Source organism: Onychomys torridus, chromosome 20 (assembly GCF_903995425.1).
Source record: "Onychomys torridus chromosome 20, mOncTor1.1, whole genome shotgun sequence".
Classification (NCBI taxonomy): domain Eukaryota; kingdom Metazoa; phylum Chordata; class Mammalia; order Rodentia; family Cricetidae; genus Onychomys; species Onychomys torridus.
This window is the reverse complement of record NC_050462.1, coordinates 41,593,411-41,610,737: the sequence shown is the minus strand read 5'-3', so window position 1 is coordinate 41,610,737 and position 17,327 is coordinate 41,593,411. Positions and strand designations below refer to the sequence as shown.

Below are 17,327 nucleotides of genomic sequence, written 5' to 3'. Positions count from 1 at the left end.
GTTCTGTGCACACTGGACGGAACGTCACGGGGGCCAGAAACGCTGAATGAGCTGGACTTGTTGCATTTACTCTCTTTCTTTCTTATCATTTCATTCTCCAAGCACACTGACACATGACTAGCCACAAAAGTTACCATTTTTGTTCCGCCTGTTGCCTTGAAAGAATCCAGTATCATATGCATTTTTTAAAAAAAAAGATTTATTTATTGTGTGTTATGTATACAGTGTTCTGCCTGCGTGCCAGATCTCATTACAGATGGCTGAGCCACCATGTGGTTGCTGGGAATGGAACGCAGGACCTCTGGAAGAACAGCCAGTGCTCTTAACCACTGAGCCATTTCTCCAGCCCCATCATATGCAATTTATATTAATAACTTTTAGGCTTTTATCATCTTTTGTGGCCGGGTTATTAGCTATGAACCCAGCAATGGGTAAGGAGGTAACAATCTCTCTTCTACAAGGGCGATGCACAGAGAGGTCCAGGCACTTTGCTTCTTCACAGAAGGGTGAGTAGGTCCTCGGATGGTGCTTTAGCCAGGCACCCTGGTGCCCATTTTTGCCAGCATTCATTTACCTGGGAGGCTGTACCAGATAGCTTGTTGACATAGATGCCTCTGGGTTAGATGCAACACCACCCTTCCACCTCTCAAAGAGAAAACCAAGGCTGCCTTCTAAATTGTGTACGGTGCTCTTTAACTGCTTCAAACGATTATTTTACTCCTTTTGGAGGAGTTTCTTTTTTTTTTTTTTTTTCTTTTCTTTTTTGGTTTTTCGAGACAGAGTTTCTCTGTAGCTTTGGAGCCTGTCCTAGACTAGCTCTGTAGCCCAGGCTGGCCTCGAATTTACAGAGATCCTCCTGCCTCTGCCTCCCGAGTGCTGGGATTACAGGCGTGCGCCACCAATCGCCCGGCTGGTGGAGTTTCTTTAAGACAAGTTTTCCATTGTCTATCAGTTTGGCTATGCTTCTATCATGGGTGTGTGGTGTTTGCGCATGGTGCGTGCACATAAGCATGCAGGGGCACATGCCTGTGCTTGCTCATGCAGCGATCAGGCAGGATGCTCAATGTCTTCCCTTACTGCCTTGAGGCAGGGTCTCTCACTCCACCAGACTTCATTGAGACTGGCTGGATAGGGAACTCTGGGATCCACCTGTCTCCACCCGCCATTGCTGGGCCTACAAACAGGTATAGTCATGGGCAGCTTTTCGCACAGGTACTGAGGACTTGAACTCAGGTCTGAATGCTTGCAGAGCAAGAGTGCTTATTCACAGAGTCGTCTTCCAAACCTGGTCTGCACACAGTATGGGATATCTGAACAGTAAAGTTCCGATACTGTAGATTATGATGTGGTTACAACCCCGGTACACCCACTGTGAAGCTGAAGTCTGTCTAACAGTGCTAACACTGTAGCAGAGCAACACAGCCCACTGTGGAGTCTCCACTGACAACCCCAGTGACATCATGGCTGACAGGAAGTCGGGGTGTGTTGCTGCTGCCGCCGCCCAGCATTATGAGAGAGCATCATCACACATCTCTATCCTAGAAAAAGAAAGAAATTCAAAATTCAGCTGGCCGTGGTCCCTGCCTGTAATCCTAGCACATGAGGCCGAGGCAGGGGAGATCACAATTTCCATGCTAGCTTGAACCACAGAGTGGTTCTCTACCTCAAAATAAAACAAACAAAACAAAACGGAATTTAAAATTTGAAGTATGGTTTCTTTTAGCTGTACTTACCTTTCACACTATCCTGAGGTTGGAAAGTCGGAAACCTAACTATCAATCAATGGAGGACCATCTGTGTATGGCTTGAAACTCCCCCAGAATTTTTCACATTAAGCATACCACAGCTCTCACTGTGTTTCAGTTCAGAGTCAAGAAGGTCACAGTTTTCACCACGTCCTGTCCTGTGTCTCAACAGAAGCATCATTGACACTGCATTTCTTAAACAACCGCAGCATACCACACACCTCAAAGCTCAGCAGCTGTCTACAGCCGGGTGACTCCCACTCCAGGAATGTGGCTAGCCAAGTCTGAGGCCTGCCCAGCCCGGTCCTTCCACAGAACCAGTTGGATCCAAATTAAAACGGATGAATGGTTCCTTCATTGGAAGGAGTTTTCCCCAAGACATTTGCTACACACCCTGCAAGTTGGTATGAGAGAGTTAGGCACGTAATCCTAGACTATAGTACGCTCAGAAGATGGAAGGGACACAAACTCTCCTTTGCTCTCCCTTGGCCCTTTTCCTTTAGAGCAGGTCATAAGACTTCCATTCCAGAGGCACCCTCCGATACCTACTGTTGTATGATATTTTGTTTGTGTTCTGATAAATAAAGCTTGCCTGGAGATCAGAGGATGGAGCTAGCCACTAGTCAACTACAGAGGCCAGGCGGTTGTGGCTCACGCCTTTAATCCCAGCACTTGGGAGGCTCACGCCTTTAATCCCAGCACTTGGGAGGTGGAGACAGGAATATAAGGCAGGTGGAGACAGGATCTCGGCTTCTCTTTCGGTCTGAGGATCTGTAAAGGAAAGAAGTCTCTAGCGGCTGGTGCTCTGCTTCTCTCGTCTTTCAGCTTTCACCCTGATATCTGACTCATAGTTTTTATTGTTAAGACTAATTAGGATCACACTTCAATCTACCATGAAGGAACATCTTTAGTTCTGAAGGGAGGTACCACTGGAGAAGGGAAATAAACATATCTTTCAAGCAAGTAAGACAGATCAATGGGCAGAGGCCCAACAACCTGAGTTCAATCCCTAGATCCTACAAGGTGACAGGAGAGCCCTGACCTCTGACCTCCACACATGCTTGAACTCTCACACTCAAAATAAAGCACATAAATAATCTTTAAATTGATTTTAAAAGTCTTGTCACATTTTCCTGGTTTACTCCTATGAGAAGATAACCCCACTGTCAAATCCCACATCTCCCATGGATGCCTGCTCTTTAAAATAATATTATTTTAAAATTTATTTTATGTGTGTGTGAGGGTGCCCATATATACATACACACACCACACGTGTGCCTGGTGTTCAAAGAAGCTAGAAGAGGGTGTGGGAAAGAGCTGAAGTGACAGGCATGTGAGATGCTCAGTGTAGATGCTGGGTACCAAACCTGGACCCTCTGCAAGCATAGCAAGTGCTCTTAATCACTGACGCATCTTTCCAGCCTCAACTGTTCACTTTTTAAATCAGACCTGAGCTTAAATATACACATTTATGTGTTTCTTTGAATCCTGATTTTTTTTATAATGTAATGCATTTCTATCGGACATACCTTATGTGTCAAACAACACCTATATTAGATAAATTTCTCTTTTATCTCTTGTCAATCTATCTTTCATTATAGGGACCTCACAATGAGCCTCCTATAGGGCTATCAGAAGAAATGGTCCCTTCTTTATATACGTCTATGCATTTATGCTTGCTCATGCCCACATCTGTAGAATATTCCAACTTCACACATATTAAAATGTATGTGGGAAAGCATCTTGGTTATGAGGAGATATTATATGCAGTCCCACACTGATATTGTTGCCACACCCCTGGATTTCTCTGTCTCTGTGGTGATTATTCTGTCTCTTTGGATAATTGCCACAGCACTCATGGCATGATGACTTTTTCTGTCACAACCATGGCTGCTACGGAGCTGTAAGCAGTCTGTCTATACCCATGACATCTCTTGACTACTCACTGCTCTGTAAAGTCAACACTTGCCCCACAGTCATCATCAACCCCTCCTAAACGGATCTTTGCACACTCACTTAAGTTGCACTGAGCAGACCATCTGGAGTTAATGGTGCTACACCAGTGCAGCCCTAAGAACAGAGCAAACATGGCTGCTTAAGGACAAAGGAGATGGTGAGTGACACAGAAAACCCAGAACGTGTAAAAAAAATTAACTTGTCGGGCTTCAGAGAAAGAGATTTCTGCTTGTTAGCTGTTATCATGTCTTATAATTACCATGAAACTTTATATCTAGGTCTTGCCTTAATTTGCTTCCTCACCAAAGCCAACTTGGATGGGAGCAGGTTTATTTATTTGGCTTCCATTTCCACAGTCTGTCCTTGAGGGTAGCTGGGGAGGAACTCAAGCAGAAACCATGGAGGGCTAGGCAGTGGTTGTGCACACTTTTAATCCCAGCACTCAGGAGGCAGACAGAGGCAATTGGATCTCTGTGAGTTCCTGGCCAGCCTGATCTACAGAGTGAGATCCAAGACAGCCAGGGCTGTTAAACCCTGTCTCTAAAAACCAAACCAAACCAAACAAAAAAGGAAGAAACCATGGAGGACCACTGAGGGGCTTGCTCAACTTGCTTTCTTATATATCCCAGGACTATGCCCCAGATGGCACTACCCACCATGGACTGGGCCTCCCACATCAGTCATTAATCAAGACAATGCCCCCCAGACATGGTATCAGGGCATTCTGGTGGGTGCAGTTCCTTAGTAGGGCTCCCTCTGCCTAGGTGACTCTAGTCTGTGTCAAGCTGACAAAAACCGAACAGAGGTCTAATAAGCATTATGCATAAGTATCTATGTCCACAGTCATCAACACATTACAAAAATGTTGTCTGACAGGGAGGTGGTGGTGCACACTTTTAATCCCAGCACTTGCAGAGGCAAAAGCAGGCATATCTCTGTGAGTTTGAGGACAGCCTGGTCTATATAGAGAGACCCTGTCTTGAAAACAACAAAACAAAACAACAAAAGGTTATCTGAGAATTTCTTTTTAATTTCTATATTGGTAAGTATTTCTACCACTGGACACAGATTCCCTTTTTTTCTCTAGGTATGATGGGTAAGTGTTCTTTCCCTGACCTATCATCCTTTGCCCAGATTGCTTTCATTAAAAAGAGTCTCTAAAAATTGTGATATTTTAGGAGAACCTAGGGTTTAAGCGAGGTTCTTAAAGTGATGGGAAGGGCTTCACTGAGCCTTGTTTTAATGATTTTCTTAAAGTCACCGGGAGAGGCCTGGCTCTCATGAGGGGATGGGGGAAGCCTGTGAATTCCTGAGAGGTCAGCAGGGTTGGCAAATGCAGAGTGACCGAACAAGTTGGGAATGTGGAAACTTCCTCCAGACTGTCCAGCACCCAAGTGTCATGACTGCTTGGAATGGCTTCACTTGACCTAGCCCGGTTTGATGGAAGGATGGCTTACCCTAGCATTTTTGAGTCTGGTGTTCCACAAGTGATTTTTTTTTTTTAAACCTCAATTTCACTTGAAGCAGCAAGCTCCAACATTTAAAATCTGCAAAATGTGGGGAGAGTTTGTTAGATTCCTTCAAGCAATAAAACTTAATGACTTCCTGGCTCTTAAGTTGTAAGAATCATGAATAATTTTGGCATGGTTTACTCCACTTCCCATACCTGGGCAGTTCATAAATATGCATACATCACTACAGTTTTTTTTTCCCCCAAGGCACATTTCATAGAGATGCTAACTTGCTAAAAATGTGGACCAAGGCTGGGCTGTGGTGCCCACACCTTTAATCCCAGCACTTGGGAGGCAGAGGCAGATGAATCTCTGTGAGCTTGAGGCCATCCTGGTCTACATACATAATGAGTTCCAGGACAGCCAAGGCTATACAAAGAAACCCTGTCTCAAACCAACAAACAAAACAATATAAATCAAAAGTGTGGTTCAAATCCAAGGTGGGGTCAAGTATATAGGACCCATGTCCACTCACAAACAAAAACCTCTGGACATTTCCCTAAACATTCCGGATTTATCGGATATACTGAATACATTTTATATCTTTCTCTTTGATGATGGTATTTAGATATATGCATGCTAGGAACATTCATGTAGCATTCACATAGGACTGTCTCCCTCCAGCACATGGTGCTGAGAGATGCCTTCACAAGCTGAGCAGACCTCTGAGAACTTTGGCAGGGGAGGAGAAATAGAAGCCAGAACAGGCCACCCAGATCCCAAGGAGAGCGAGTGAGGTTATATCCAAAGGCTAAGTACCGAACACTAAGGTTCGAGAGGACAAACAGTGGATCTTTAGGCTACTGGAAACTGCTTGCTAGAAATACAATGTACTTTGCCCCTTTCCTTCTGCTGGGCAATGACATCTTCTTTTGCTACTTTGTGTCAACTGGCTAGTGAGTGGTGCCAGGCAAAAAGGATACCGTGGTCAGGTTTAGGGCGAGGTAGCCAGACAAAGAAATTCTCATAAGAAGCACATGAGCTCCTTCACAAGTCAGATGTTCAAAACCTAAGCACAGAGGTACTGCTGCTTAGAGCTCACAATGTTGGGGGAGAGGAGGAGAAGGCTTTTACCAGTGAAACGGCCATTATACCCTGAGACTAAGGGGAGGCAACGGGATTTCCATGGTGGAGAAAGGAGATGCCAGAGAGACCCTGCAAGGTGCTGAAGAGCCATGGAGGCGGGATGGGGTGGGGTGGTGTGGTGGGGTGGTGATGGTGGGGTAGTAGTGGGGGGGGGGGGGAGTGGAGGGGTGGAAGGGGCAGCAGCACCAGTACAGGCCAAATATACACAAAGGTAGAGAACAGCTCTATGTTTGGAGGAGCCTGAGAGGTGCCCCTAAGAGCGCATGGTGCAAGGCAAAGAGGTGACAGGTTCCCTGAGGGATGTCGAAAAGCTCTTCCTAAAAATCCTACTGTGCAGTTGAATAAAAGACACAGTTACCTAAACCACTTCAGTGAAGTATACTATACAGTGTAACGGGTTGATATAATATATTTACGGGGTGATCAGTTTTCACGAACAACACACCTATGTAGCTAGCACTTAAAAACGAACATTCCCAGCCCCTTAGGAGCCCCTTCCTTCCTCTATAATTCCAATTCCACCCCTATCCCAGAGGGAAGTACTGTTTCAACTTCTAGATTGGCTTTGCCGTGTTTTTGAACTTACATGTGTGTGCATATACGTGTGTGTGAGTTCATGTGCGTGTGCGTGCATGCGTGCGTGCGTGCGTGCATACATGCATGTGTGTGTGTGTGTGCGTGTACGTGTGTGTGTGTGTGTGTGTGTGTGTGTGTGTGTGTGTGTGTGTGTGCCTATGTGTACATGTCTGGACGCCAGAGGACTATAACTTGTTCTATTATTATTCTTCCCTTTATTCCTTGGAGACAGGGTCTCTCACTGATCTGTGTGAGAAAGCTGAGAACCTACTGAGAACTATGGTTGGGCGAGAATGCAGAATGGTCTGCCCACAAGGTGGCCTTCCAGAGAGCATGGCATCAGCTATGATAAGTAAATGCACGTGAAAGGAAGGACGCGGAGGGAACGCCCTGCCGTGCCCACATGTTCTCTGTGGGAAAGGCACAGGCCTGGGAGGAACGTACTTGGTTCTTGTCTCACGACCAAAGATGATGTTCATCGGACACAACACCTGGTGTCTTCCTCACTGTACTTGCATTTGGCTGAGCTAACTGTACACATCGCCTCACGTTTTGCTTGCTTTAGTAATAAAAATGAGACGTGCTCTGCTTGTATTACTCTTGAGCTCAAACACTTGGCGCCTCTCTTGTGACCTTCAGAGATGTGACCTCACTGGCAGGAGGGGTTGAAACTAAACCTAGTTCCAGGCTGGCACTCTCCAGATGCCAACAATCCTCCTGTTTCCATTCCCCACAGTTCTGGGGTTTCAGGTGCACGTGTGATCACACCTGGCTTTTGATGTGGGTTCTGGGGATTTGAACTCAGATCCTCAAGCTTGGTTCAGCAAGTGCTGTTACTCACTAAGGCATCTCCCGAACCCCATTTTTGTACTTTCTTGTAGTCTCCTTAGTCACAAATTAAGCCTCAGAACACAGGTTGGTAGAGGAGGTCTTACTATGGTTACTAGGCCCTAGGTTCAATCCCCAGCACTGGGGGTGCAGTGGGGCACAGAAACATCTTTGAGATCCATCATGTTGTATATAGCCATAATTTTTTTTTTCCATTCTCAGCACCATAAAGCATTTCAGACTGGGATGAAGCCATGATTTACAGGCCCACTCCCTTTTCTGTGGGCAGCTGGACAGGTACCAGTTTGGACTATAACAAACAACACCCTGTGCACAGTCTAGTGCTTCCATGAACATCTGCGTACAACTCCCTGAGGTAGGTACCTAAGAATGCAGCTGCTGGGCCATGGCATGCTCTACTTCAGGAGTGGCTGCCAAACCCTCCCTAAAGAGGGCCTTCAGTTTCTATTTCCTTCGGCAGGACACAGGGAGTCAAGACACTTAGGTATCAAATAAGATGGCGGATTCCACCAGAGGCAGCGCTCTCCTAAGTCCACCTACAGCTTTGAGATTGATTGAGAAATAGATCCAGACCTCTCAAACTTTGAAAGGCAGAATTTCACTGAAATCATTTGTTTTCAGATAACAAAGAAATAAAACCAAAATGAAGCAAAAAGCCAAAAATCAAAAACAAAACAAAATTAAAAAACCCAAAAAACAGTTGAGCGATCTCTCTCTTTTCTTGCCCTTAGAAGGGAAAAGTCTCATCAGACTACATGAGAAGGATGCAGTGCAATTCAGGATGGTTTATCATGATAGAATCTAAGGTCAGAAATGAAATGAAATGAATGTAAGTCCGGCCACTGGCAATTACTGCCAGTCACTCGATAGTTGGACTGGAAGGCTCTTCTGCGGCAAAGGCTGGCCACTTCATTATTTTGGTTGGAGAGTGGAGGAGGGGAGGCAAGGAAAAGTGTGAAATGGTTGATTTCACATTTAATATATATGCGTTAGGTTCTTCTGCGAGGAATTCTTAGCCATAGTTTGCCCTTAAAAATCTCCAAGTGGCCAGGTGTGATGGGCACACATCCTTACTCTCTCAGTCCTGGGGAGGCAGAGGCAGACAGATCTCTTGTGAGACAAGGCTAGCCTCGTCTACTTAGTGAGTTCCAGGCAGTCAGGACTGTACAGTGAGACCCTGTTTTAAAAAGCAAAGATCTCAAAATGAGGCTGGGGAGTTGATTCAGTGGGTTAACAACAACAACAACAAAAAGCACTTCACACACAAGTATAAAGACCTGCTTCTGACTTCCCAGTACACACACACACACACATGCACACGCACACGCACAGCCAGATGCTTGACATCAGCATCTATGACTCCAGATGATGGAGACGGGGGTCCCTGGAAGCTCAAGGGTTCACTAGTCTGACATGTGAAGTGGAAAAACAACAAAGATCTCAACAAGAGGGACGATGAGGACTGTACCCCGACACTGTCTTCTGCCGTGGCACAGGTGTGACCACATGTTCATCTCCAAGTGACAAGAACCGAGTTTGTATACGTAAGTTATTACTGGATTGAGAACTGATAAAATTCTGCTTGGCATGTGTGGATTTTCAAGAAAGGGTTCCAAGGACACTCCCACATAGTCCCTGGAACTTACAGGAAACAGAAAAACAAGCTACAGCAGTTTTTAGACTGCCACTGTTTAATGAGAAAATCCAAAACTTACATGCAATTTTATGAGACAAAGTTATAGTGTCAAGGACATTGGGATCAGAGTGGTGTCCCCCCCACCCCTGCCCAAATCCATACACTCTGTCATGGCACAATCAGAGGGCAGACTCTGTACCACCCCCCACCCCTCCCCACTACCCCCACCACCGCCACCCCCACCACTCCCGCCCGCACCACCCACCACCACCACCACCACCACCACCACCACCTCCACCCACAACTTGAGGTTAATAGGTCGAATCACCACTGTCAAGGTGGAGCGTGGCGCCTGCCATTTTAATCGGAAGCACACTCGAACTCCCCACTAGATGCCTCCTCATTTTGTGCTGACCCCCAGCCATAAAATCATTTTCGCTGCGACTTCATGACTGTGATTTTGCCGCTGTTATGATTCGTAATGTAAAGATCTGATTTGCAGGAGATCCGATATGCGACCCTGTGGAAGGGTTGTGACCCACTGCAGTAGAGCTCCCCCTGTCTTAAAATAAAAGCAGGTTCAGCCTTAAGGAATATTTTTGTGAAAATAACTCTTGAGCATGAAAAAATCTCAGTGAGCTCGGAGGCACGACATTCTTCTCTGGAAGCCTTCCCAAGCCCAGCCCCAGAGAGATGGCAGACAAATGGGACCAGGCTGGATCGGGGCTGGGGCGGTTCCAAGATACCACCAACAGTCACTCCAGATAATGCTGCATTTTCACGTCTCAAAAAAATGTATCTGAAGCCCACTTCCATCCTGTCTGCACATTGTCCTTGATTAAAACCAGCCTCAGACATGGGTCGCTCTGCAAGGACAGAGCGTATTATTGGAAGGTTTGATGATACCAGCATTATCTTAATGTAATCAAACCAGAAGTTTATAAAGATGTCCAGGCAGAAGCGAGGGGAGCCTCCTCTCTCATACCTCAGGGCTCTGGAGGTCCCCTGAGGGTGATTCATTTCTAGCTGCCACTTGAAGGAAAGGCAGGGTGATTTCCTGGAGACCACAGACACGAAGCACTCAGTTCTGCTGAGAGATATCCAGTAGCCAGACACCCTTTTTGCCTAGCTCTGCTTTGATGCTCCCAGAACACAGTTAGCTTCATGGACTCCCTTAAGTATTTATTTCAATCCATTAAAAACCAACCTACAAACAAACAAAATCCCCTTCCAAACCAGCTAGAGAAGAACCGGGCTTATTCATGCCTGTAGGCTTTTCAGGTCTCCCTGGCTGCTGGGGTAAGAAAACAGGGCCCCTGTGATCCCTTCACCATACATACACCTGCCACTTTCTGTGTGAGCACACCAAACCCATAAGCCTGCTCTATTAGTCACCCCTGTCAGAGAGCCTATCAAACAAAGTTCATGTTCCCCAAGAGCCGTGTGAAGAGGCCCTCAGGTCAGGATGCAAGACCAAACAAAATTCCCGACTGCCACATTCATTCTACAATCTGCCTCCAGCTCCGTAATCCCTAAGCATCCAGACTGTCCATACCCAAGACATCCCTCTCCACTGCAGATCACAAAGAGCCCTGACCACCCTCCCTACACCCCAGAGCTCATTATCCATTTCTCCAACAAGAGCAGAGCCTTGGGATTATAGACAGTGACCCAAAGCAAGCAGCTAAGGGCCTAGATGTCCTGGTAAGTCCATCATAAATGTTTCTTCACACAATAGGAACATGAAATTCAATTTGTTCAGAGAATGAAGAAGTTGCTTGATTTTCCATCCTTGGGTGAGGTCATGGGAGGGAAAGGATGCTCCAACTACTATTGCGCCAACCGTTCATAATTAGATCAGGGGAATGGATGTTCAAAAAAATCAGCAGAAGCATGTGTACTTAAAACCACAAAGTGGTTCACACACAGATGGTCCCTGGCTGACAATGGTTGGATTGAATGATTTTTTTTTTTCAACTCCATGATAGCATAAAGTATACCTACTTTTAGTTTCAGTAATGCATGCAATAAAATGAACGAACTAGCCAGCACTTTATTATAGTACACATCAGACTGCTGGTGACTTATTTGTGTTTATCCATTTATTTTGAGACAGAGTCTGACTCTGTAGCCCAGACTAGCCTTGATCTGACAGTGATTCTCCTGTCTCTGCCTCCTGAGTGCTGGGATTACGGTGCCACCTCACTTGGCTTGTTGGATAATGTCCCCATACCATAAGCCAATATACATGTGCTGGGTATGTTGAAACTGGGCAAGGATTAACTATAATGTTTGGGAAATCAGATATATTGGCTGCATTTTGACTTAGGAATATTTAACTGTGATGAGTTTATAAGTGGCCAAAGCCGAGTTGTAAACTGAAGAAGAACGTCTATGCTTTATATTGCCAAGGGGTTGTTTTTCATTCCCATTTCTGAACAAGTTATGAGCGAGAACTGAGGGTGCACAGGTCGTTACAGGACCGGGGCTGAAGACAGTCTGCTCCACATTCTGGTACTTGATACTATTTTTAAAACTTTATGTTAACAACCTAATTCTAACACATATTTTGTTATAAAAATTTCACATGTTACATTACAAATATTTTAACTTAAAATGCTTCACTATAAACAGTCACACTGTGTGATTATTATGGGCAGAGAAGGTCATTTCAGTGCACATCTTCCAAAACCCAAATGGGTAAGAGACTGAATGGACAAGAGACTGAATGGACAAGAGACTGGGCAACCAGGGTGGCTTAGATTCTGATGGTGTCCACTCCTCATGTCTATCTGCTGTGGGAGTAGGGAATAAGAAGATGTGCCCTCATCTTTTAGAAATTGACCATCAGGCCCCATTGTGTGGACTAACAGCATCCACACTGATTGGTCAAGACAGACTCCAAAATACCCCTTCCTCTTAGCAACATCAGAAGTGAGTGCTAAATAAGCAGGGCAAAACGGATCTCAGGCCAGCAGGATTTTGCTTTAAAATAAATTTTTATACACCTTCAGATTTCGTATGTTAGAGCCAAATCTCTACGTGATGATATCTGGGAGGTAAGGCCATGTGTGGGCGTGATTATAGCTTAAGGATGGAGCAAAGAGTCTTCCAAGAACACCTCTGTCATATGAGGTTGGAAAAAAAAAAAGCCTATCTATGAAGCAGGATGAGAGTCTTCACCAAATACTGAAACTTCCAGGGCCTTTATCCCAGACTTCACAGCCTCCAGCCTGTGAGAAATACATTTCTGTTGTTTATAAGCCAGCTACTGGTTGACATTCTGTTTTAACAACCCAGATAGACCGAGACATCTTTAAAGGAGCAAGACTTGACCTCATCAGACAAGAGCTAAGTAAGGACTGGGTAACACAGGGGAACTCTGTGCATCTCACATTGTTTAATCCCTACAAGGTCTTCTGAGATTTTCCATCCCCACAATGGATGATTAGCAATCAATGATGTGACTTGTGGAAGTCATGCAGAGTCACAGACATCTTACCCCTACTGTCCCCAGATAACTTCAGCCATTCCTATCCCCCCTGAAAACTGAGCCCCCATATTCTTTTTTTTTTTGATAAAGAAAATGCATTACTTGAAATTTTCAAAGCACAAGAAATTAACTTTTTATCATCCACCGCCCCCAGCAGGAAGTGGATTTCAGTGGGGGACACGGAAGGACAGAGCTGCCAAGAATGGAGGCAAAGGATGCAAATGCCTCATACTCCGCTGCTGTTGTATGCACAGGAGGGCGCGGGGGGGGGGGGCCCGGGGGCGGGGGGAGCACTGTCTGTTGCTGACCCAGCATTCCCTCATCCACACCCACTCAGAGTCTGCTCCATGCCAGCCCCTAGGTTGAGCACAGCAATGAGGTGACTGAGGTAAGAGCCTTGCCTTCCAGAACTCAATCTGGAGAGGAAGCTAGAGATCTGAATAAAAACAAGAGAACAATAAAACCCTGAAAGCCACACTACAGCCTCTGCAGATACCAGCACTGGGGGGGTTGACTCCCTACGAGGATCAGAGGATGCTTCCCAGAAGTGTCTCTTGTGTTGGCATCTGAAAGGATAAGGAGGGATTCTTCTGGCAGAGCCCCCTCTAAACAGAGAAACATTTCCAAAGGGATGTAGGTCAGAGAGACAGTGGTGATGGCTTGAGCTGACAGGGAAGGTACTGATCTGGCTGAAGTGGGTTGGGGGGGGGGGGGTGGGTCGTGGTAGTGACAGGGAAATGGTGTTGGAGAGGCCAGCGGGGATCTGAATTGGCCAACAAGTCTGGCTGCATTCTTTCTATGGAAAGCAGCTCAAAGCTTTAGGTAGGAAGTGACAAGGTCTATGCTGAGATCATTTTTATAGCCTTGGGTGACAGAGAAAACCATACAGGCCAGCTGTTATAAACTTGATTGGGAATGACCTTTGTCTCTCAAGAGGCCTTTGGTGACCCTGCTGTCTAGTGCTATATTTCACAGGTGATGAATCCAGGTCTAGAAAGGTTAGGAGACCTGCACAAAGCTATCCAGCTAGGGAATAGCAGAGCTGGGGACTGGGGTCAAGCATCTTCTACACTTTCCCAGAGAACCAAGAGAAAAAGAAAAAAGTGGAGCTCCACCACTGGTAGCTTCCAGAATGTCCTACCACAAACACGGGAAAACAGCATTAGGAATCAGGCTTACATCTCCTGTCCCAGTGCTTGGAGAGAGGCCGTGATGGTTCCTCTGTCAACTTGATGAGACCTAGAGTCATTTGTAGACAAACCAATGGGCGTGTCTGGGAGAGTCTTTGTAGATTAGGTTGGCTGAGGTTGGAAGACCTTCTTTTAATGATGGACAAAATAAAATGTAGGAAGTGACCAGAGCACTGGCAATCACCCCTCTCTCTCTGCTCCCTGACTATGGATGTCATGTGACCAGCCGACGCAAACTCCTGGCCCGGTGACTTCTTCACCAGGATGCACCGTACACACCCGAACTGTGAGTCAAGACAGAACCATTGCTTCATCGAGATGCTTTTGTTGGTGTGTTTTGGTCTAACAACAAGATAAGCAATTAATAGAGTTGAAGGTGTTGGGGAGAGGGGATACTGTAAGTTTGTGGCTGGACTGGGCTGTCTCGACCACCCCTTAAAGCAACCAAGCAAACCAAACAGAAATTGGGTAGAAGACAAAGTTCTTACTTTCTGCTAGTCTGGGATTCCTGCTATGACACACACACACACATGCCTTGTAACTAGCAAAGGGGATGTTGTAGAGTTATAGCCGAACACACTTCCTGGGGAATTGAGTGAAGGTACAGGGCTACTTTCTAAATCAATCAAATCTTGCCAGCGATGGCACAGTGGTAGAGGTGACCCGGGGCTCAATCTCTCACAAGTTGTCCTTTGACACAAGTGTGCGCTCGCTCGCTCTCTCTCTCTCTCTCTCTCTCTCTCTCTCACACACACACACACACACACACACACACACACACACACACACAGAGTAAAAAAAAATGAAATATTTGATAGCCCCCCACCCAACTATCTACATTGCTGAGACACATAGGAAAGACCTTGTGAGCGGCTTAGACCAGTCTGTTCACAGAGCTGAAGGTCTCTACTGGAGTCTTACTATCTTATAGGAAATCTTGGCAGGCAAACATTTTTCTCCACAGATCTCCATCCGTGGTGGTCAGAGACTTCAGCCCTCAAAGTAGCTTGGGACTTGGAGGGGGGCACCCAAGTTACTTTTATCTGAGACTCATTTTTATGCCCAACATCGTCTTTCTGGAGTTTGAGGACAAGGAAGACAATTTCATTCTGCTTTTCATAAAACTTTGATTTTTAAGGGGAGCGTGGGTCTCCTAAGGCCCCCCCCCCCCCACTATTTCACACCCAAGAGGATCGCCTACAGGAGAATTTATCTTCAATGTAGAAACAGGTTTTTTGACACCTGCATGGTTCCGAAGGGTCCTGAGCCTTCCTGTTTGGGTGTGAAGTGGTGCCATGCCGTCGTCGGGGATCTCAGCTGCCATGGGAAGAGGCTCCTTCTGGTAAAGTGGCTGACGGCAAGGCCTGCAGGAGCTCAACTGAGGTGCAGGCCAAGGTTGAGGAGCCCTGCACTTTTCAGAATGACCCTGTGTTATGCACACTGACCCGACGGGAGAGGCAGAGCATACTGAGTGAGGTTGGCTGCAGGTGGGAGAAGAGGTGGCCGCGATAATAAATTCACGGAGGTGGAGTGTGTCGTCACACGCAGAGCCAGGATGTGTGATCCAGGAGGTGTGTGTGGGGGAGTTAATACCATATGTCGTTTGGCTGTGGTGGGGCTGTTCTCGTGTCACAACAACGTGTTCCTCTCACACGGCTCCAACCCCCCCCCACCCCCCCAACACCACTACCCTCTGCCAGACCCACACGACTCTTACCAGGTACTGAAGTCGCTGGCGCTCGGTCTCAGGGGTGAATTCCGAAGACATGGGAATGATTTCTCCATTTCTGACGATTATGGCCCTGAAATGGGAAAAATGCATCAGCAGCCGACCAATTCAGAAAGCCTCTGTGACAACCACCGACAGGCCATGCAAGATGTCCTCTCCTCCCCGACACCCTCCCAGAGGGTTCACTAATACCATCTCTGGATCCTTGCCTTAATGCCCTGGCAACAAGTATCCAACTCTACATCTAATAAATGTTCAGGGATTAAATGGATGAAGGAACAAATGAATGTTGCCACAGTTCTCCCTCTGACCCAAAGTTTGTCCTGCTGAACCTTCTGTGAGCACAGTAACGCTCTTTGCATAGTCCAACAGGGCTGCCCCCCAGCACCATGTGCATACTGAGCATTCAATCTGTGGTTACCCTGCAGCCTGAGAACAGCACTTATAATGCCATTTAGCCTAAAGAAGTCTGAGGTGGCTAGAATCTAACGTACTGGGCAGTGCAAAGCTAGACTCCTGGGAACTCCAAGGATCAGTGAGCAGCAGCACTGGCCTCACTTGGGTGCATGGAGGAAATGCAGAGTCCAAGGTTCTACTCCAGGCTTCTTATCGGAACTGTCATTGTAATTAGATTCCCAAGCGGGTTCACGAGCACGTTAGGAGCTGGACACTTCTGGCCTAGAGTTTCTAGGTTTATAACCTGGGGTCTAGAAAAAGCCGCTTTTACTAGGGAGAGCATGCCCCCCACCCCCCACCCCACCCCCGCCTTGGGGGCTGCTCTGGGATGTCTTTCTGTGTGCTGCGAGTATGTGTTGGCTCTGATTGGTTAATAAATAAAGCTGTTTGGCCTATGGCAAGTTACATTAGAGCTAGGTGGGAAATTGAAGGAGAGACAAGAAGGAGAAAGGCAGAGGGGAGGGTGACGTCATCCCACCGTCCAAGGAGCAGCATGTAATGGCACACAGGTAAAGCCACGGAACACAAAGTGACATGTAGCTTAATAGAAATGGGCTGAGTTTAGTTCTAAGAGCTGGCTAGCAAGAAGCTTGAGCCATAGGCCATGGCCATACAGTTGGTAATTAACATAAGCCTCTGTGTGTTTACTTGGGTCTGAGCGGCTGTGGGACTGGGCGGGACACAGGAAAACTTACGGCTACAGGGGGGTCAAATGACCCTTTCACAGGGGTCACATAACAGATATCCTGCATATCAGATGTTGACATTACATTTCCTAAGAGTAGCGAAATTACAGTCATGAAGTAGCAACAAAATAATTTTATGGTTGGGGGGGTTCACCACAACATGAGGTACTGTATCACAGGGTCACAGCGTTGGGAAGGTTGAGAACCACTGGCCTGTAAGATCTCTACGGGACATGTCATTGTTCTGAAGCCACTGGCAGCATCTGATTCCAACCTGGGCTCTTAGGACCTCCTCTTTCTAGATTCTTCTTTACAGTTCTCCTCTGACTCTAGGGACAGCTCCTACCCCACAGGCAATCTCCTTTCCTTGCTCTTCGCCCTAAGGCTGGGTGAACCTTCTCTTTTTCATGTCCT

The 17,327-nt window shown here is 46.5% G+C and overlaps 1 protein-coding gene across 1 annotated transcript in view; it reads right to left on the bottom strand.

Moving 5' to 3' along the window:
• Positions 1 to 17,327, bottom strand: part of Ppm1h (protein phosphatase, Mg2+/Mn2+ dependent 1H) — a 274,493-nt gene that overhangs the window by 76,013 nt on the left and 181,153 nt on the right. Inside the window, exon 5 of the mRNA XM_036169724.1 lies at positions 15,760 to 15,844. Within this exon, the coding sequence (XP_036025617.1) occupies positions 15,760 to 15,844 (85 nt within the window). The remainder of the gene's footprint in view (positions 1 to 15,759; positions 15,845 to 17,327) is intronic.